This window comes from Tamandua tetradactyla, chromosome 4, assembly GCF_023851605.1.
Source record: "Tamandua tetradactyla isolate mTamTet1 chromosome 4, mTamTet1.pri, whole genome shotgun sequence".
NCBI classification, from domain to species: domain Eukaryota; kingdom Metazoa; phylum Chordata; class Mammalia; order Pilosa; family Myrmecophagidae; genus Tamandua; species Tamandua tetradactyla.
Window position 1 is genome coordinate 40,018,052 of NC_135330.1, and position 22,721 is coordinate 40,040,772.

At 38.2% G+C, this 22,721-nt stretch overlaps 2 protein-coding genes across 2 annotated transcripts in view; one reads left to right on the forward strand and one right to left on the reverse strand.

The window, feature by feature from the left end:
• Positions 1-22,721, forward strand: part of RNF2 (ring finger protein 2) — a 670,080-nt gene that overhangs the window by 430,147 nt on the left and 217,212 nt on the right. The gene's annotated exons all lie outside the window — the stretch shown is intronic.
• The window catches only part of NIBAN1 (niban apoptosis regulator 1), a 156,351-nt gene that overhangs the window by 33,361 nt on the left and 100,269 nt on the right, over positions 1-22,721 (reverse strand). The window contains exon 6 of the mRNA XM_077156786.1: positions 4,612-4,727. Coding sequence (XP_077012901.1) covers positions 4,612-4,727 — 116 coding nt within the window. The remainder of the gene's footprint in view (positions 1-4,611; positions 4,728-22,721) is intronic.

The window sequence follows — 22,721 nt, forward strand, 5'->3', positions numbered from 1 at the left end:
GGAGACAGGAAAAGTGGAGAATCACCTTGAGACATCTGTTCATCAAATTCAAAATAATATTTGTCTAAAATAATTGACCTCCTTCTTCTCCCTTCTCATAAAATTTCAAGTTAAGCCTTGGGAATTAAGAAACATTTTTCTGAGGTCATCGGTCAGCCTCATTCTAGTGGAAATACTCATGAGTTCACTAGATTTTATCTTTCACCAGAGCTGTGTTGGAGCAGAATGTAATGCCAGAGCTAATGTAGACAGGGGCACTCCCAGGGTGGAGGGCGGCCGAGTCATCCAGGCAACTGTTCCTGTGGCATTCTGGGAGAGAGCGCTGCTGAGGTCAGTGCAGCAAGGCCCCCGCCATCTATGGTGAGGAACTGCGTGGTATGGCAATGCTTACAGTGGAAATAGGAGATCCACTGTCTTAGCTGTTCACTGGTGGAGACATTTTTATTTTTCTTAACCATTCTCTGGGGGCAGTTTAGAGCTGGTCCCCCATTTTCTGATGGTGAGTTTGAATATTACACAGAACTGGACATGCGCATGAGCCATGCAAATCAGCAGGTCTGATGATTAGATTCAATTAGGTAATTAATAACCCATGAACTCTCATTCTGCTCTATGAAATAAGTTATTTGGGACACATATGCCCAAGAGTGATGAAAGTGTGGCATGAGGAAATTGAGTCAAGAGGGTAATGGAGACAGAAGCCAGAACATAAAATCACTGGGTCTAAAAAGTGTTAAACTCAAGAATCCGAATAACTGTCCTAAATCATCCCTTTCCAGAGTTTGGTTTGAATTTGAGCCTAAGTGTGAAAGGGGTTTGGAAAATGAAAATGCTATAGAAAGGCCAAAGTAAAAGAAAGTTCCATTTCGGGAGGCATATAGTTTTCTTTTAGTCTTTCTCAATAGTGTTTCAAGAAATTTGATTCTACTTTACAACTTAGGAAATTTGAAAAGGAAATATGTTTTTGAAAGAAAAAAAGGAGTGGTTTTGGTTTGCAGGAAGTAGGACTTGGGGAATAGCTGCAGGGCAGGCAGATCTCCTCTTGTCTCATCCTAACACCATTATCCTCTGCCTCTAACCTCCAGGCCCTCATTCTGACCTTATACTGCCCCCTTATACTGCCTCTGACCTTATTCTGGCCCCTCACCTGCCCAGAGTCCACTCTAGGACCTTCCTTCTTTGTCAGGTCTCCAAAGCAGGGTCCTAAGCCCATGGGTTATTCTAGGGAAAGTAGCTATTCTGATAAATAAGTGATAATAGTTAACATGTTCTCCATCCTCCTCTCCTTAAAACAAGATCTTCTAAGTTTTACCATAAGGCCAGAAAATACCGCTTTGCTTAACAAAAAAATGGGGGTGGGGGGAAACATAAATTGAGCATGCTGGGATATAGAGATTATTTCTTTTTTTAAATTCCAGCATGCATACAAGAAACCAAACATGCCAGTAGGTTGGTCAAACCAATAAACCTAGGCTCACATCCCCTGAAGACCTTACCACACTGTGATCTTTCCAATTCTGCAATTGTGAGGAAGGTGTAAGATCCAGAAACTGTTCTTCCTCCTGAGGCAGGCCCGATCTGAACGGGCTATTGACACTGTGCCCTCAGTATTGCTAAGTGGCCCCATTTATAGGGGCCACATTCAAAGTTATTAGACAAAAGAGAACTCTGGAAGGTACAGACAAGGCCTGAAAAAAAATGGAGACAGCATTCTTATCTTGAACCCATCCTGTTCTGGAGAATTACAAGTTACTATGTGGGCTTATCTGGTTAATTCAAAGGCAAAAATAAATATTCCAAATAACTGTAGAGCACTTGATGTTTTACAAAGTGCTTTCTCCCATGATCTCATTTGATACATTTATATTGACAAGCAGAAAATATATTGATATTTTTACCTGTATGTCTAGCTTACCAGTCTTTCAGGCAAGTTATTACAAGATATTTGCCTTGCTTGGGCAGTTGCCTAACATAACTATTGCCATGAGGGCATGCCATATTTGCTGAGTCATTACCACGAAGATAATAATATAAAAGACTGAAATCTTCTGACTACTGCGCCTAAAGGTATAGGGGGTAGGGGAAGTGTTATAAGTTCTTAGCAGACACAAAGAAAAACTGCACATAAACCCAGTGCTTTAAAGATGTTATATTCTCAAACCCAATCATACTATGTCGCTTTCTTTCACTACTTGGTAGCTTCTTTGAACCCCTGACCACTTTTTTCTGGGAACTTTAGGGTAAACTTTGGTTTATTGTTGAGCCCCACATATAAGAGGTCAGGGGAAGCTATGATCCTTACCAGACCCCACACAGGAAGGTTTTGGAAGCCATTTCCTTTTTATAAGCTTCTCCGAGAATAGCCTGAGATGGCTGAAATTATATTTCTGTCACAGACTGGCCTTACAACTTCAGCCGAGCCTTTGTCCTCTCTGAGCATCCTTTTCCTCATCTAGAGAGTGCTGGTCAAATAAGCTGAAATGCCCTTGCAGCACTCAAATTTTATGAATTTGTGATTTCAACAAAGATACTCAAATTCCTGGGAGAGCAACACTTCTTATTGGGTCCCTTGATAACTCTTTATTCATCTCGTCTCTGCTTTTGGTATTTTTTTATACTGCCAAATAAACCCGTCACTATGACTACTCCATGCTAAGCCTTTATGAGAGCCATATATGTTACAGACTCATCTCTACACCCACATGCATACACAATGCTGCTGTGTCCTCAGGATATTTTATATGCATATCATCAATAGCAAGGAATGTGTCATCTTGTCCTCTTGCACCTTTAAGCACTTCGTACACAGCCACCAAAAGCAAAAAAAGTAGAAAGCAAACTAAAGAAACCATGGCAAACTCAATATCTAACCCACCAGAAAGCATTTCTTAAGCACCTGCTCTCATGGCATTGTGAAGGAATGTGTGCTGATAAAAGATTTCAGGTGAAAGAAAATAGAAAGCAAGTGGCATAATTGAACTCAAGGAGCTAAATAAATGTATATCTTGGTATATTCCAAGATCTGTGTTGATCTTTCACCAGCCCAGGAGTCAGAAACCATCATGTCCTTTACCATGTGAGCTCTGAGCTCCACAGATTAGGTTCATTCTGCCTGGTCCATCTCTGTATTACTAGCAACTGGCATAGTGCTTGGCTTATAGTAGGTGTTCACAATAAATAGTTGCTGAATGAACAAAACTGGGAAAGTCACTTAATTTCTGTGTGTCACCCTCAACTTTCTTGTTTACCAAAGGGAAATAATAATAACTGTACTACCCACCTAAAAAGTAAGACAAAGACCTAGAATTAGGATTTGAACATTATCAATTATCACACAAAGGCATTGTAGTCCTGGTTTATCTATCAAATATGTTTGCTCATAGGCCAATCAGTGCATTATGCTTCTGCCTCTTCTGTATTTTCATTTTTCTTTTGGGCAAAGTATTATATAAATGGATGTTTCCAAAAATATCAGAAACCAAGAATTGGTGAGCATTCTGGAATAAGCCTCAGGTTGGGAAACAAATGAGTTTAGAATCATCCCAAAAAAGAATATTCTGAGTCATATGGTCAAACAATAAGGAACAGACCCATCGTCAAGAGAAAATGTTTTCGGTTTATATGTTTAATGTCCATAAAGATGCCCATCTGGCATCTTCCAATTGTTGTTTCCTAACAACAAATTCCACAGACCCCCAAAAGAGGCACTGGGGGGGGGGGTGGGGGGACGGAAGAAAAGAATAGCATTCTTGAATACTGTGTGTCTATAATTAAATAATGCCCCTACCCAGCCCCTTCTTGTCAGCTGAATCAGCCATGTGATTGGTGTCACCATGGAGGTTGGGATAGCACCATGAAAGTTTCCTTTGGAGAATTCTAACACTGTCCTTGGGACCACACCCACTGAGGTGTGTGGACATGTGACTGCCACTTAATCAGGATCAAGGGAAATTTTAATGGACCGTAGAGGAAAGAAAATTAGAACAGGCAAATGAAAAATACAGAAAACTGCTTAGCACTTTTAAAGCTCACTTCTATGAATCATTTCCCTGCTATATCATTCGGTGGATAATGAGCTCCAACCGTGTGCCAAATACTTTACTGAGAACATCTCATTTAATCCTCACAACCCTGCAAGGTGAGCATTATTCTTCTCATTTTTTCCTGCCCAGAGAAGTATGCTGAGACTAAGAAAAGATAAATAACTTTCCAGGACTTAAATCCAAGCCTGCCAACTCTAAAGGCCCAATATACTCTTTCTACTATACCAGTGCTGCTCACATTTGCTTCTCTTCTGAAAGCATGAGGTCATGTGAAAGAATAATACATACACATATACACACACACACACATATTTTAAAAAAAACAATAACAATGTAAGTAGCTCTCTCCATTGTAGAATATCTCCAGGGCTCTGGTAGTCTTTGGAATGGGTGCCCTATACCATGCTGACTAAATGACTCTAAAAATTGAGAGGAAAAAAAATAGCCTGTGAAATCACAACTTCCATTCCTGCAAATTTTTTTGTTTGTTTGCGTCCTTGTTAAAATGACTCTCACCGCCTACCACCCAGACACAGAGAGGCATTTGAAATTCTGTGCCCCATGTTACCTGGGTTTCATTTCCAGTGATCATTTCCCATGAGCCATAGTGACCCTTTTCCTGTCGGAAGAATTGCACAGCTTCTAAAAAGGCTTGGGCTTCAAACGTCATCTGCTTCATGTAATCTAAAGGAAAGAGGCAAGGGCTTAACCAAAACCAAAAACAACAACAAAAAAACATTTTATTTTATATTTTTCCATGGTTCTTCCAGTGTTACATTGTAATTCAGGAAACTAACATTACCAGAATACTATAAAGGATGAAATAATGAGACAGAAAAAGTTAAGTGAGTATTAAATTCAATGTTTGCATAATTATAGGCGTACATTGCCTTACTTGCTCGCCATACTAACTAGTTAATTTTATCAGTGACTGGATGTTCTGGTTAGAACTGCAAGTAGGCCCATCCTACTTTCTCTGCTTGTAAATGCTCCCCTCCCTAAGCTCAGGCACCTCGTGGCCTAATGCTCCCTTTCATAAGCTCTGACTCAGGCAGGCCTTTCCTTCACACTGCCGTGTGTGTACAAATCACCCCCTACATGTTTCCTGGAAAAAACTTTAACTTCTTTGTGACCTGATTTCGCCTTTCTGTCAAAAAAATTATCAGTATTATATATTAATTTTTCCTACAAAAAGCTGACAATAATAGCTAACACTAATACAGTATGATATTTTATAAGCACTTCACCTATCTCATTGTTACCTCACTACAACTTCTGAAATGAATATCATCCCCATTTTACAAACGAGGAGACTGAGGCACAGAAAAATGAATTAATTGCCTAAGGCTATACAGTTGATAAGTGGCAGAGTCAGGGTGTGAACTCAGGCAGTCTGACTTCAGAGCTCATGCTTTTAAAAAAAAATGTATTAGAGAAGCACGGGTTTACAGAACAATTACGCATAAAATACAGGATTCCCATACACCGTCCCACCACCAACCCTTGCATTGATGAGGAAAATTTGTTACAATTGATGATAACTCTCTTTTTGGTAATCCTACTAATTTTTTTAACAGTAGTTACATTTGTTACAACTGATGAAAGATTAGTAAAGTAGAACTATAACTATCATCCATAGTTTGCATAGGGATATTTTTTCCCCATATTCCCAACTGATTATTGTTTTTCCATGCATGCCTTTATTTTATTACTCATTTATCTATACACTGGATAAAGAGAGTATGAGTCACATGGCTTTTACAATTACACATGATAAAAGCTATATAGTTATACAGTCATCATCAAAGAGCAAGGCTACTGGATTACAGATCCACCATTTCAGATATTTCCTTCTAGCTATTCTGATATACTAGAGACCAAAAAGAAATATCTATATAATTAACCAGCAGTCATAATCATTTGTTAAAACCCAAGTTACACCTCCTCTCTCTCATTTAATCATTCTCTCAGTCTTCAGGGATAGCTGGTCAATGACATTTTACTTCTTCATACTGGAAAGGGGTGTTGACTTTACAGGTTAGAGGAATGAAACTAGTTGATGTTCTTGGAGAAACTGGTACCTCTGACTTAGGGCTTATCTGGCACAATCTAGAGGCCTTATGCTTCTGAAAATATAAAGTTACTCAGTAAAACATTTACAGACTCTTAGACAGTGCCCAGGATATTCTTTAGGGTTTTCAAGGAATACTCTTGGTTGAGGCTTGGCATACTGGGGCAATTTACAATATCTGGCTAAAGCCTGCATAAGAGTAACCTCCAGAATGACTTCTCAACTCAATTTGAAATCTCTTAGCCACTGAAACTTTATTTCACTTGTTTCCCATTTTTGGTCAAGAAGACAGTCTTAGTCCCATGATGCCAAGGCCATGGCTCATCCCTGGGAGTCATGTCCCACATTTTCAGGGAGACTTACATCCCCTGGGAGTCATGTCTCACCTAGAGGGGAGGGTGGTGAGTTTATTTGCAGGGTTGGCTTAGAGAGAGAGGCCACATCTGAGCAACAAAAGAGGTTCTCTGGGGGTTACTCTTAGGCATAATTATAAGTAGGCTTAGCTTTGCCATTGCAAAAATAAGTTTCATAAGGGCAAGCCTCAGGATCAAGGGCTTGGTTTATGAAATTGGGAGTCCCTAACGCTTGAGAGAAATCAGGAATTCCCCTAGTGGGTAAATTTAATAGTTCCACATTTTTTTCTCCAATCCCTGAAGGGGACTTTGCAAGTATTTTTTTATATTTTCTAACCCAAATACTCAGGAATGCATCAGGGTATTACATTACCTGTACAGAGTAACAAGATCTCATTTCCTAGTCTAGGTTCCAGTCATAGGGTTATTTAAATACACTGATCAGACAGGTTAAATAAGATAGTGTGGTGCACTACAGAAAATTTTAATTTGGGGCAAAATAAACACCTCTTCCTTCGATCTCATACAGAAGTTGGAAATTAAAATATGGACAATATCATCTTTACCCTGTATTCTGATTTACGTTAGTCCTAACCAGATCTGTTCATTCATATCTTTACTTGAAGTCGTATCTATTTTTCAGCTTCTTTAACAGTTTCTGTATGGAGTAATGCTGATTTTCAGAGCTTCAAATCTCTAACTCTGAGTGCCAGGTGTCACACAGATATCCAAAGTTCCAGGTAGCTACTAGGTTATACACAAATAGCACTGCATCTAAGAATTTAGAAATAACAGGTAACACTCAGGAATAGATGTGATTGCTGTAAGAATTTACAATCTAGGAACCTTTATAGTGAGCCTTACTGAACATCCTGTACTCCTTAATCATCAATTGCCCAATCTCTGCCCACTTTCTATCCCCTGACAACCTATGTTCTCACATTTAATTCTCAGAGTTTGCTCATTATAATTAGTTTATATTTGTGAGACCATACTATATTTGTCCTTTTGTTTCTGGCTTACTTCACTCAACAAAATATTCTCAAGGTACATTCACCTAGTTGCATACCTCATGACTTCATTCCTTTCTGCAGCTGTGCAACATTCCATTGTATGTATACACCACAGTTCACACTTCCATTCATCAGTCAATGTACCCTTAGGCCGTCTCCATCTATTGAGCCTGTGCTTTCAACCACTACACTCTACTGCCTCACTATGTTTTATGGGCTTATCCTTCCAAAGGTATTGGATTGTAAACTGTTGAAGAGGTAATATCCTATCATGATGGACTGAAGTTCTAACAATAGGATTTTAGGTGTGGATAGGGGAGTTGAGGTTGCATGTCCTTCCCAGAATCCCATTATGCATACAAATGTCTATATTTCCAACACATAAAATAGGTCTTGGAGGCCCAAGGATAACAAAAGTGTAGAAATCACAGTGGGAAAGGAACTTTAGAAATACTTATCTAACACTAAATAAGTCGAATTTTAAGATGGGGAAAAAAATGTGGGAAAAGTCAGACTCAAAGGGCTGAGTCTCCTGTCTTCCCTCACTCACCTGCAGGACACAAAGTTCTCTTGCCGATAGCACTGATCTGCATTTATAGGGTGATCTTAGATTGGTCAGTTGAAGACACCTGATTCATTAGGGGGACCAGCAGGGCCACAGCCAGTGAGATTACTCAGTCAAGGACTGAAAGGTTGACATGGGGAACCGAGCAGAACTAAAAGGAGATCAATCTGCTATGAAACGTGATAATCAGGTAATCGAGTATGGATGACTCTTAAGATTGGTTCACTGGGTCCTTAGCTGTAGTAACTTGGAAAAGAAACAATACAATTCAAGGCATAGTCTCTATAACAGTTCAAGAAAATTCCTCATGAAGATATCATGAAGCCTAGAAGTTCCACCTGCAAAAAAGGTGGAATGGTAATTGACGTATCTAATATCAGCATAGAGATCTGGTCAAAGGCAAACTTTGAGTCTTAAAAATCAGGTTTTTAAATTGAAGTATTTTATTCCCTGTTATTTTTCTTGGCTTGGCAATTGATTTAGTGTTTAATCTCAGAGGTTTGAAAAACAAAAAATTAAAGTCTTGGTATAAAATTGATATAACACCATCAGTTAGGGTTTTTCCCATAAGGAGACTTAGATATGGGGCTCAGTACACTGGGAGGGACCTTGTCAATTGAAATGGAAACTGTAATTACTACACTGAGATTCAAGATTGACTCATGTGTCCTTATTTTTAACAGCTGTTCTCATTTCCAGCCTAAGGAAACAAAGAGATGGAAGAAAATGTGGTACTGTACTTGGATGGAGTGAGTATAGCCAGACCCACAATCCCAGAAATGAAGTTTTCAATTCTTCATGTTCTTACAAGAAGCAGAAATTTACTTATTTCTTCCCCCACTGTCCTCAGTAGCTGCAGGAGGTATTTAGAATCTCAAGAGGGGACTAAGGAGAAAGGAGGAAATATAAAACTTCCCCATCCGGGGAATTTCAACTTAGGTTAGACTGTATGACGTAAAATAAAACTCTTTAAAAATTAACAGAGAGAAACAAGTGCTAGAAAAAATGTGGCGAAAGAAATGTACCTATTCACTGTTGGTAGGGAAGCTGAGAGGCGCAGCCCCTCCAGAAGGCAGTGTGGTGGTTCCATGAGAGGCTAGGGATGGGGTTGCCTGATGTTCCTGCAACCCCCTTGCTCAGTCTATACCTGGAGGAACTGAGTGCGGGGACACGAATGGACATTTGCACACTTGTGTTTCTGGTGGCAGTGTTTGTGATCCACAATGAATGGAGGTGGGCTAGGGGTACAACAACTGAGGAATGGAAGGGGGAACTATGGTGTATACATACAATGGACTACTGAGCTGCCACAAAAATGAATGAAGTTGTGAGACATGCAACTAGATGAATGAACCTTGAGGACAGTATGTTGAATGAAATGTCAAAATAAAGATAAATATTATCATGCCTCATTCACATGGACTAACTATAATACACAAACTTGGAGAGATGAAGTCAAGAGCATGGGTTATCAGGTTGGGGCCTGTGGTCAAGAGTCCTTGATTATAAGCACTTTTAAAAGTCAAATCTATTCTAGAGTTGTAACTTTTATTTCTAAATTCTGAGATACTGAGCTATTTGTGTATAATCTGGTTGTTCCCAGAAACTTAGGTATTTATGTGACACCTGAAACTCAGAGTTAGAGCTCTATAGCTATGAAAATCAGAATGACCTCATACAACAACTGTTAAAAACACTGAAAAACTGACAGATTTCAACTAGAAATATGAATGAAGATGATCTGGATAGGACTAAGGTAAATCAGAATATAGGGTAAAGGATTATATGGTCCATATTTTAAAATGTCCACTTCTGTGTGGGACCAAAGGGAGAGATACTTATTTGGTGCAAAATTTATATTTTGGGTAGTACATTATCTAATTTAGCTTGTATGGTCGGTTTATTTGAATACCATAATTACATGGAACCTTGAATAGGGCATGAGATCTTGGTGGTTGTACTTAGTGTGATGCCCCCATATAACCCAGAGTAATTTGGGCAGAGAATAAATAAGTATTTGCAAAGTCCCCTAGACAGACTGGGGAGAAAGGAGGAAATATCAAACTTTCACATCTGGGGGATTTCTGACAGTCTGACAAGCAGTGGGGAAAACCAATTCAATAGGCTGAGCCCTCGATCTTGGGGTTTGACCCTATGAAACTTATTCCTGAAAAGAAGAAGCTAAGCCTACTGATAATTATGCCTAAGAGTCACCCCCAGAGAATGTCTTTTGTTGCTCAGATATGGTCTCTCTCTCAGCCAACTCGGCAGGAGAACTCACTGCCCACCCCTCTATGTGGGGGGCATGACTCCCAGGGGTGTAAATGTCCCTGGCAATGTGGGACCTGACTCCTGGGGATGAACCAGGCCATGGCATCATGGGATTGAGAAAGCCTTCTTGACCAAAAGAGGGAAGAGAAAAATGAGACAAAATAAAGCTTTAGTAGCTAAGAGAGTTCAAATAGAGTCAAGAGGTTATCCTGAAGGTTATTCTTATGCATATATAGATATCCATTTTTAGGTTATGGTGTACTGGAGTGGCTAGAGGGAAGTACCTGAATGCTGAGCTGTGTTCCAGTAGCCTTGATTCTTGAAGATGATTGTATGACTATATTGCTTTTACAATGTGACTGTGTGACTGTGAAAACTTTGTCTGATGCTCCTTTTACCCAGGGTATGGATAGATGAGTAAAAAAAAAAAATACGGAAAAATAAATAAATAAATAAATAAATAAATAATGGGGTAAAAAAATGGGTAGATTGAAATACCAGTGGTCAATGAGAGGGAGAGGTAAGGGGAATGAGATGTATGAGTTTTTCTTTTTTCTTTTTATTTCTTTTTCTGGAGGGATGCAAATGTTCCAAAAATGATCATGGTGATGAATACACAACTATGTGATGATATTGTGAGCCACTGATTGCGTGTGTGAAGATTTTTCAATAAAGATATTAAAAAATATATATTCCTTGGAAAAAACTAACTAAAGAAATGGAATTTGGAGACAATGATGAAGGAGTCAGAAAGAAGTAAAAGAAGGAAAAAGAGGGCTGAAAGTAAGAGTGGTGAACATGAGGCACCTTAATAAAGGCAGAGAAGTATTAGTAATCAAACATATAACAAAGGAAATTACAGCAATAGTACATTCAGCAATGACACTTAAAAGAATGGGGACATGGATCTGAATTCTGTACTTTTTCCCATTAAAACAGGCATAAGTTGGATTTTAACTACTCTCTTTCCCCAGCAAAAATCACCTCCTGATTCATCATTAGATTTTCAGCTTGTAAACTAATTAAATAGGTTAATTTATAAAAAAAACTTTTATAACACTATCTGCCACATAGTAAGTTGCTTTATGATACTCGTTCTTTTGATCATAAGCAAAACTCAACAGCAAATTGCCAGATCATTAAGGAAATAAAGAACAAAGGTTTGCTTTGTAAAATATAAAACTATACTGCAATGGTAATATGATCTCCATTTCTTCCAAGTTGTTTGCAAAGACATTGTTGAACTCAGAACATACAGGTGTTTGAGAAAACCAGATGAGAGTTATTTGATCAACTTCCTGCCAAGATCTCATGGGAAACACATTCCAGGTGCACAATCACCCTCTCTCCTGCCAACAAGCAAACTGAGAGTTTAGTTCAATTGTCCCAAGTATCAACAATGGTTTTTGGCCTTCAAGTTTCCTCCCTGTAGGCAGACTTAGAAAAATGGCAGATAGAATATACTCTACTTTTCCAGTGAACTGTCATGATGAGAATGCTCAAGGAGACAGCTGTGCTGGGAAGCAACGCAGACATCATTAAATCCAACTCCCTCATTTTATGGATGAGGAAACTGGAGTAAGAAACAGTTAATTTCTAAGCTGAAGGTCACACAGCTGGTCAGTATCAGAGCCAAGAGTAGAAAAAGCATCTCTGGCATGTCATAAGCAGCCTTGGCATCCACGCTTACTTAAATCACAGACTATGAGAGTTGGAAGAAATCTTAAAGGTAACCTACCCTAAGCTCCTGATCAATGCTGGGATCCTTCAGAATCTCAGACAGACATTTGTCAAGACCTAGCTTAAATATTTTCAATGACAGAGAGCTCACAATTTAATAAAATTAAATTGCCCTTTCCATCACTGAACTGCTCTAATTACTTGAAAAGTTTTCCTTCTAGTAAGCCAAATCAGTTTCCATGAACATTCCCTGCCTCTCTCTCTAATACCAACAACCACGAATCCCCTGGGTTTTCTCTTCTCTAGGCTGAGTATCCTCATTTCCTTCAACCATTCTTCAAACAATATATCTTTTGGATATTTTAAATTTGATCCTCTCTTTTTCTTCCTTTCACTCCTCAGTGATCAATTCCAGTCTATTAAAATCATTCTTAAACTTGACCCTTAGAAGTGAACACAATACAATGGCTATTCTCTGACTAGTGCAAATTATGTAAAGTAAATAGATTACTTTCTTTTTTCTGGTCCCTAAACTCTTTCAAATACAATCACATCATACTGATGAATCATATCTTTCTTGTAGTTAAGTAAAATCCCTATGCCTTTTTACATAAACTTTTGTTAATCTAAGCCTCACTTAACCTGTATTTCTGCTTTTGATTTTGACATGCAAGTTTTAACACTGTCCCTACTAAATTACAACTTATTGTGATTAGCCCAGTGCTCCAGAGCCTGCCAAAATCATTTTAAATTCTAATTCTCTCCCTTAACTCCCTTTCACTTTGGTTCATCTAAAAATGTGGTGAGCATGCCTTCTATTTTCCATCCAACTCATTGATGAAAACATTTGCCACACTCAAAGCAAGGGCAGAGCCTGGGAAACTCTAAGCATTTAGGGAGAGAAGGGTGAGACACATGTCAGCCATTCATTCAATAATCTCATCCCCAGAACCAAGAAATGTTTAGGAATGCACTTATTCTCCTTAGTCTCTCCCCATTTCCTCAGCCGTGCAGCTGCATGGATAACGTGTATTTGGGAGACATGATTAAAGATTTTGCAAGGGAAGGAAAGCTTCTCTAGGCCACTTGGGGACAGTCATTCAGGGGACCAGCCAGAGAGAAATCACTTTTGTTTTTCCATTTATACAGATTTATAATATGTCTGAGTCATTTGAAACACCAGAGCTCCAAGGCCTGTGTAGTCATTCTAGATTTTGATTCTGGCTGTGGCGTTGGGACTCCCTGACTCTGGCTGGATTTGGAAGCTGCCTTGTTATTTTATCAAGAAACTGTGCCAAGCCATGTTAGCTGATCTGCCTGGTGATTGTGGAAGTTATGTAACAGCATTACTCACTACACTGCTATGGGGCTCATCTCATTAATGTACACTTCCAGCCTGTCTTCAGCTTCAGGCCATACGTGTTCTTTTCTAGGGGAACTGCAGTGAGGTGCTTACCCTACTTTCTTCTCTAGACCAAAGGAGAAGAAGCATAGGGAATAGTAACCACCATTTATTGCATAGCTACCATGTAATATGAACCATGTAAGATGTTTACACTCACTCTCTTACATAATTCTTCCAGGCATTCTATTAGGTAGGAATTAATCTCCCCACTTTAGAGTCACGGATACTGAGTCTCAGGGAAGTTAAATAACTTGTCCGAGTGAGTAAAGCAAAGACCAAATTACTTTCAAAATCCTGTTCTAACACTCTGGTTTAATTTTCTTTAACTTTGAATTATGAGATAATTGCAGATTCACACATAGCTGTAAGAAGTAATATAGAGAAATATACCTTTCACTCAGTTTTCCACCAGTGAAAAGATCCTGCAAAACTATCACACTGTATCACAACGTGATACAATCCAACCACCTTATTCAGATTCCACCAATTTTACATGTAACTCCTTTGTGTGCATATGTGTTGCAGTTTAATTTTTAAAATATGTGTAAAGGAAATTTCCATTCCTTCTTCTAAAGATTAGAGTCATATCATTCTAGAGTTTTACCCTTTAGGGATCATCTAATTCAAACCACTCATTTTTACCAATGGGGGATTGAAGACCAAACAGAATCTAACATGACATTTTTAAAAACAAAACTCCCTCACTGGAGTTATCATGAAGTGTTCATTCTACTGAAATAGTAACAAAGGTTTTTTTTTTATTAAATAATTTATTTATTCATGACCAAATTAAGCAAATATTTATTGCCATATTATAAGTCACAATACTTATGGGAGACTAGTCCCAGGGCTACTTAGAAGAAACTGGAAGATTACCAAACTTTGTATACTACTAGATTAAAATATTCACTTACTAAACAAAAAATCATATCTTGGCTAGAAGACACAGACCAACCAAGAAGGAAAGAGGATCATGAAAAGAGAAATGCACACCTCCATTGAGATCAAGGAACCAGGGGATTAGTTATAATGGTGATGCTTTGGTTGAAGAAATAAAGATACAAGAACTCACTCAGAGAGTACAAAAGACTTATCAAACAAACTGAAGATATTGTTTTGATGGAAATTTTTAACCACACAAAAAACTGCTGCCTGCTTCATTCAGCTTTTAAAAGCAGTGTATCTCATGTATTCTCAACTTGTCAGTAATTACTAAAAGACTGATTGTCAACATAGAAAAGGAAGTGGTGATTACTAGAACAAGTGGATACAGGCTAGTCTCATTTCCCTTAGTTGGATATACTAGATTAGTAGATTAGAAAGTTATTGAAGATATTCTATATCTATATTTTAGAAAGGAAATTATAAAAGTCTTGCATAATTTTGATTGACACATAGAAAAAATTTAGATTGGTTGATAATGCAAGCTGACATAATTAAACAACTTAAATGGTGCTGGTTAAGGGATTGAGGTTAATGACAACCTACAGGAGAATCTCTAAGGGACTACCCTTAAACATTTTCAATTACTTGGAAAAGTTTATAGGTATATATATTGTGCTGGTTTGAAAGGATGTATGTCCCCTAGAAAAGCCATGTTTTAATCTAAATCCCTTTTCATAAAGGCAGAATAGTCCCTATTCAATACTGTATATTTTAATCTGTAATTAGATCATCTCCCTGGAGCTGTAACCCAGTCAAGAGTGGTTATTAAACTGGATTAGGGGAGATGTGTCTCCACCTATTTGGGTGGGTCTTGATTGGTTTTCTGAAGTCCTATAAAAGAGGAAACATTTTGGAGAATGAGAGTTTCAGAGAGAGCAGAGGAGAACCATATAGCCATGAGAAGCAGAGGAGAACCATATAGCCATGAGAAGCAGAGAGCACACAAGCCAGTGACCTTTGGAGATGAAGAGGGAAAACACCTCCCGGGGAGCTTCATGAAACAGGAAGCCAGAAGAGAAAGCTAGCAGATGACGCCTTGCTCACCATGTGCCCTTCCAGCTGAGAGAGAAACTGTGACTGTGTTTGCCATGTGCCCTTCCACTTGAAAAAGAAGCCCTGAACTTCATCAGTCTTCTTGAACCAAGGTATCTTTACCTGGATGTCTTAGATTGGACATTTCTGTAGACTTGCTTTAATTGGGACATTTTCTCAGTCTTAGAATTGTAAACTAGCAATTTATTAAATTCCCCTTTTTAAAAGCCATTCTGTTTCTGATATATTACATTCCAGCAGCTAGCAAACTAGAACACATATATTCACAAATCTATATATGCAGATATGCATATATGCATATAGAATATTCAGTTGTTAAATTTTGTTTACCTACAATATGCAGGCACTGAGCTAGGCCCTGGGGATACAAAGCTGAAAAAAAAGATGGCTTCTAACTTCAAGGTCCTCCTAGTTTAGTAACAATGGAATAAAAATCCAAAATGAAGGATAATAAACAAGTCTAGCACTTAAGCCCAAAAATACAAACACAAAAGTATATATGTGCCTGACACAAAGTAGGCAATGCAATAGATGTTTGGTGAATAAATTGAATGAACAGAGGTGGTAAATTTGAAGAAGAAAACATTTTAGAAACCAAGGTTTCATTTAATTGTGAGTTCACAGTAGGTCAGTTGTGTGATACAGATGTCTACCCCACAGCAGCAAAATACAGCAGAGCACATTCTTCTCTAGTGCACTGTTCTTCAGGAGAGATGACATGATAGGTCACACAACAGGTCTCAAAAATTTAAAAAATGTTGAAATCATACAATGTAATTTCTCTGACCACAATGGAATGAAGCTAGAAATCAAGGACAAAGGGAAAAATGGAAAATTCATGAATATGTGGAAATTAAAAAACATACTTTAGACAACTAATGGGTCAAAGAAGAAATCCCAAGGGAAATTAGGAAATATCTTGAGGCAAATTCAAATGAAAACACAACAAACAAAAAATTAATGGGATGCAACACAGGCAGTACTGAGAGGGAAATTTATAGCTCCAACTACATACATTAAAAAAAATTCTCAAATCAGAGTTCTAACTTCACAATTTTCAAGAATCTGGAAGGGGAAGAACAAACTAAATTCAAAGAGAGCAGGAGGAAGGCCATAATAAAGATTAGGGGGAAAATAAACAAAATAGAGTAAAAAAAAATTAATAGAACAATGAACCCAAAAGTTGGTTTTCTTTGAAAAGATCAATAAAATTGAAAAACCTTTAGCTAGACTGATAAATAAAAAGAGAGGAGGCAAATAATTAAAATCATAAATTAAAATTAAAAATGCACATTGTGCTGGTTTGAAAGGAAGTATGCCCCCTAAGAAAAGCCATGTTTTGATATAAATCCCATTTCTAAAAGGTAGAATAATCTTTATTCAATACTGTATATTTGAAACTGTAATGAGATCATCTCCCTGGTTGATGAGATTTAGTTAAGAACGGTTGTTAAACTGGATTAGGGGATGACATGTCTCCACCCATCTGAGTGGGTCTTGATTAGTTTCTGAAGTCCTATAAAAGAGGAAACATTTTGGAGAATGAGAGACTCAGAGAGAGCAGAGAATGCTGCAGCACCATGAAGCAGAGTCCACCAGCCAGCAACCTTTGGAGATGAAGAAGGGAAATGCCTCCCGGGGAGCTTCATGAAACCAGAAGCCAGGAGAGTAAGCTAGCAGATGACGCCGTGTCTACCATGTGCCCTTCCAGCCGAGAGAGAAGCCCTGACTGCGTTCGCCATGTGCCTTTCCAGATGAGAGAGAAACCCTGAACTTCATCGGCCTTCTTGAACCAAGGTATCTTTCCCCGGATGCCTTTTGATTGGACATATCTATAGACTTGTTTTAATTGTTTTAATTCTCGGCCTTAGAACTGTAAACTAGCAACTCATTAAATTCCCCTTGTTAAAAGCCATTCCGTTTCTGGTATATTGCATTCCAGCAGCTAGCAAACTAGAACACACATACTATCAAATCCACAGACATAAAAAGGATTGTAAAAGGATACTAGGAACAACTGCATGCCAGTGAAATACATATTCTAGATGAAATGGACAAATTCTTTCAAACATACAAACTACCTACATTGACTCAAGAAGAAATAAAAGATCTCAACTGTCCAATAACAAGTAAGGAGACTGAATCAATAAAACAAAAATCTTCCAACAAAGAAAAGCCCAGGACAAAATGGCTTTATTGGTGAATTTTACCAAACATTCCAAGAAGAATTAATACCAATCCTGCTCAAAATTTTCCAAAAAATTGAAGAGAAGGGAACACTCCCTAATTCACTTTATGAGGCCAACATTTCCCTAATAAAGTCTGATAAAGATACCACAAGAAAAGACAGATACAGACCAGGTTACAAGAGGCTAAGTTGGGGGTAGGGAACAGGAAGATAATGGTAAACTGGTCGAGTTTCTGTTTGGGGTGATAGAAAAGCTTTGGTAGCGGATGGGGCTGATGGTTGCACAATATTGTGGATGCAATTAATACCACTGAATTATTTATTTGAATGTAGTTAAAGGAGAAAATTTTAGGTTATTTATATACTACTAGAATAAAATTTAAAGTTTTTTTTTAAATCATAGAACTCTACAATGCAAAGAGTGAACCCTAATGTAAACTATAGACCACAGTTACTCGTGTAATTATAATAATGGTTACAACAATTATAAAAAAGATACCACAGTAATGCACAGTGTTAATAATTAGGAAAACTGTATGTGAGGCAGTGGGAGTATATGGGAACTCTATTTTCTGCATGATTTTTCTGAAAACTTACCACTTCTTTAATTACTAAAAAATAGCATTATGATGAAGCTTTATTAATTGGTATAAGGATAAGGAAACCATGTCCAGGTCCAGGCAACCATGCTTCATGCAGGTTTATAAGGAAACCATCTCAAATAACTAGAACTCTTTCCATACAAGGGGAACTCACCAATTCTTTCAGAAACAGTCATCATTGTCTAGACATAAATCCTCAGTTGTCACCCTGGTTGAATCTCATTTTCTCCTTTTTTGGTACTCAGTGGATAGGTGGACTATATCTTCTGTGTGACAGCCTTCTCTTCTCTAGCATAAATGATTTCAGTTTCCTTCACCTTAGCCTTTTTTCAAAGCCTTAAAAAATGCCCCATTCTCCACTTTCTTCCAAAAAGTAAGGATGGGGGCATCAGTCTCCCAATAAGGAGAAGAGAGTGTTTACTTCTTTTAGGACACCATGAAAATGCTTTGTGCCCTAATTTACAATTTATTGAATAAGGCTTCCATGGGCTTAAAATAATTAATTTATCACCTACTGCCTTAGATACCTGGGTGAAGTCAGGCCAAGAGAATATTGGCAGGATCAATGATTTCCTCTCTGCCCAGGATAAATATATATGGTTCCACACGGGTAAGATTTATATTCTAAAACAGGGATTGCGGAACTGTCTCCCAACCCCCTGACAAGTATTTGTGGAGATGCTGCTGAAAAGACCTCAGGAAAAAAATAATTACACCCCCAAACCTAAGGAAAACAGATGAAAATGATCTAATTTCCTCTTTAAAATGTAAGTTTTAAAAAGTGTTCACCATGTAATGTTTTACAGGCAGTTGTGGCAATGCACACACTTGGGTAATCTTTCAGCTCAGACCATAGAAACTGGGTCATGTGCCTCTCTCTGACATTGTGGGGAGCTATGTGGCTCACTCCCGGCAGGCAAAAATTCACCCCACGGCCTGGACACAAGTTAAAGCAAGCTTGAGTTTTCAAAGAAATGGCAAAGAAGTTAGTTCCTCTAACCACAGAATTGTCCTTCATTTCTTCTGATGCTTTCTCTTAAGCTTGGAAATGACTGTTTACAAATGGATCTTGGTACAATTTGTCATTATAATGGATAAAAATATTAAGGAAATTCTTCCTGACTGATTCTACACATAAACTTTATCTTGTGAACTCAGAATACCTTATGTTAATCTTATCCACATCCATGAGAGCATGTTTTTTCCAAGTGACGGCAGATAGCAAAATGACTTGGCAAGGTATACATTAGAGAATAAGTTGCCAGCATTAATTGATATCACTTCATCATTTCCTAGTCTGACACACCCACAGAGTGTAGCATTGTCTGATGATGGTATCTGGGGTTTTCCACTTATCACCTTTAGTAATAATTATTACTTGCATCCACCTTGCACTTGTCAGAGGCTTTAGAGTGTACAACATACTATCTGATTCTCAAGCAATCTCATGAGACAGGTAAACCAGATGCAATTAATTACTGATAGAAAATCGAAAGAAAGAGAAACTCAAAGAAGTCTAAGTAAGCCATTACTTAAGGTCATGTGAATAAATAATTCATTTTATCAGCTCATCAAATGAGAATAAATTTCTAGTCCCATACAGACCCAACTTTGAGAAGTACCTAACCTTAGTTGAAAAGTCCAACGACAATAATCATTTTCTAGGACAGAATATCTGTCTCCTTATTTGTGATTTTTCCTCAAAGACATAAAAAGTTAAATTGATCCATGCAAGTGGACTTTTGTGAGAAGCAAGGATAAGGGCCAAAGACTCCTGGAAACCTATCACCCTGCCTGATAAGGAAGATAAGAACACTTGCTAATTTTATGGCCTCTGTTATGGGTCGAATTGTGTCCCCTAAAAAGAAATGTTCAAGCCCTAACCTTGGTCTATGAATGTGACTTATTTGAAAATAGGGTCTCTGAAGATGTGCTCAGTTAAAATGAGGCCACACTAGATTAGGGTAAACCCTAATCTGATACGGCTGTTGTCCTTATAAAAATTTGGATACAGGGTGGTGCGATGGTGGCTCAGTGGCAGAATTCTCACCTGCCATGCCAGAGACCCAGGTTCGATTCTCAGTGCCTGCCCATTCAAAAAAAAAAATTGGATACAAAGACAAGACATGAGAAGGGAAAATGCCAGAAGAAGGAGTTTGCCCTACAAGTTTCATAAGGAACATGGTCCTGCTGATACCTTGATTTTGGACTTCAGGCCTCCAGAATTATGAGATAATAAATCTCTGTTGTTTAAGCCACTCAGTTTGTGGTACTTTGGTCTGGCAGCCCTAGGAAATGAAGAAAGCCTCTTTGGGCTGGACAGGCAGTACGCAATGTAGTGCTCAGGTTCTTAGGGACAAGATCAGTTTTTTAAAAAATGGGAACTTCAGCAGCAAAGTGCCAATAAAAATAGTGTCTACATTCCTAAGCTATTATAAGAAAAGGCAGTGTTTCCAAGAGAGTTCATTTTAATGTTGGGGCTTGCTGAACTCACAAGGTATACCAGTTGGGCATAACTGCTTTAAGCCAAAAGACACTTGTAAAGTGTTTGGCTGTTGGGGTGGTTGGAGGCCAGTGATTCACAGGTTCTCTGTGTCTCCGCATATGCCGTCTCACTAAAGGATCCATTTCATGTGGCTTAACACTTACAACACATATGCGATTTTTAAAATTGAATCATTTGCAATTATCGTCAGTAATGTCCAAAGAACATCTTGTTTAATAGCTCAGCTAACAATAACTTTATGTAAAAAGTGAAACAATGAATACATGGAATATTATGCAGTCACTAAAATAACAATTATTATGATTTAGAAGCATCATAGAAAAGTAGCTCTGTGATCATTTCAGTTGCAAAAAAAGCAGATTATAAAATTACATAAACATCCTGATTAAGCAATGTAAAATATGCATCCATCTGGACAAAGACTGAAAGGGAACGCATAAGAAATGGAAAGTAATTATGGGAGACTTTATATTTGTGGATCAAACTTTATGAAATGCTGTTATAGTATATCCTTAGGAAGATAGATGCTGATCTAGTGACTCTTTGGCTAATCCTCTCATGTCCCTAGGCGATATTTGCCTCTCCAGGGTCAGAATGGTCCGTGGCAGGTTGCCTCTTCGAACCTCAAGATCTCCTGTGAGCACTGGCAGTAAGCTCCATGGTCCTGACATTCGGCCTCCATATCTAGGTCTTTGTAAAGTAGATGAATAGAAGTGAGTGGAATTTCACACCCCAAGACCACCCCCCTCTTGCTCAGGAAGGGTACAGCATGGGCCCAGCTCCTTGCTTGATCCCCAAGCAGTTTCCAAAGTGAGTTCAACTGAAGAGGTCATTCTTTCATCCATTTCATCTGCACATGCCATCCATGATGCAACTGGATGAACTTATGTCCTACTACACTATAATCCTTTAGGTCAAGGACTGTCTCATTCATCACAGTATCCTTAGGTCATAGTACAGTACCTGGCACTAAATATTCTCTTGAATTAGACAAATGAAGAAATTAATGACTCCCTAATACAAAGACTGTGTGGTATAGTGGGAACAACTAGTTTGTGGTAATCAAAACTGGGTGCCACTTCCACTTCTGCCACAAACTAGCCATGATACTTAAGGTGAGCTAGGTGGCTTCTCTGGGCCTAATTTATCTCATTTGAAATGTGAGATGCTGACTCTCAGGTCTCTTTCTTCAGCTCTGAAATAGTATGATTTTATGATAAAGTATGGTTAACTTAGCTAGCAATTGGGAGGCTTACATGGCAGCCTTCTAACTTGGAACAGAAAATTCCATCTGCATGGCCACTTTATCCTTTCCTTCTCATTGAAGTATCTCTCTCTCTTTCTCCTCCTCCTTCTCCATCTTCCTCCTCCTCCAGTTCCCCTCTCTCCTCCTCCTTCTCTTCTTCTTCTTCTTCTTCTTCTTCTCTCTCTCTCTCTCTCTCTCTCTCTCTCTCTCTCTCTCTCTCTCTCTTTCTCATATATACATCTTTCTCTGGGCTGCAGAAAGTAATCAATGAGGCTATTAGAAAATTTTAAATTTACTCTTGTGGTTTTCATTGTATTTCTATTAGTGCTGTTCTAGAGTCTCTTTGTTCAGTTCATGTCCCCTCTATCACCCTAAATAATAGTTCATTTTGTACTTATTTCCATTGGGCTCCCTACATGGGCTAGCAAATAAATTAAGCTAATACAATAGTGAAAATATTTGTTTGCCATTTCTATGATAAGATTATAGTAAAACAGATTCATTTTCTATAAGACAATCATTAACTTAGGCAGTCATATGGACTGAATCTTCAAAATACCTTTTTTTTGAAAGAAAAAAAAAGCCCGATATCTCTTAATTTAACATTTAACAAGAGCATTGTGATATACCAAATCACCTAGGTCTCCAGAAAAGCCATCACATTAGTTTAGGTGTTTATTTGAATCTAAACCATAAGGCCACTAAGAGAATTTATCTTAGCAAGAAATTTCTCTTTTATGAAATGCTGCAGAACAAAATAAATTATTTGCTTTGTCCAAA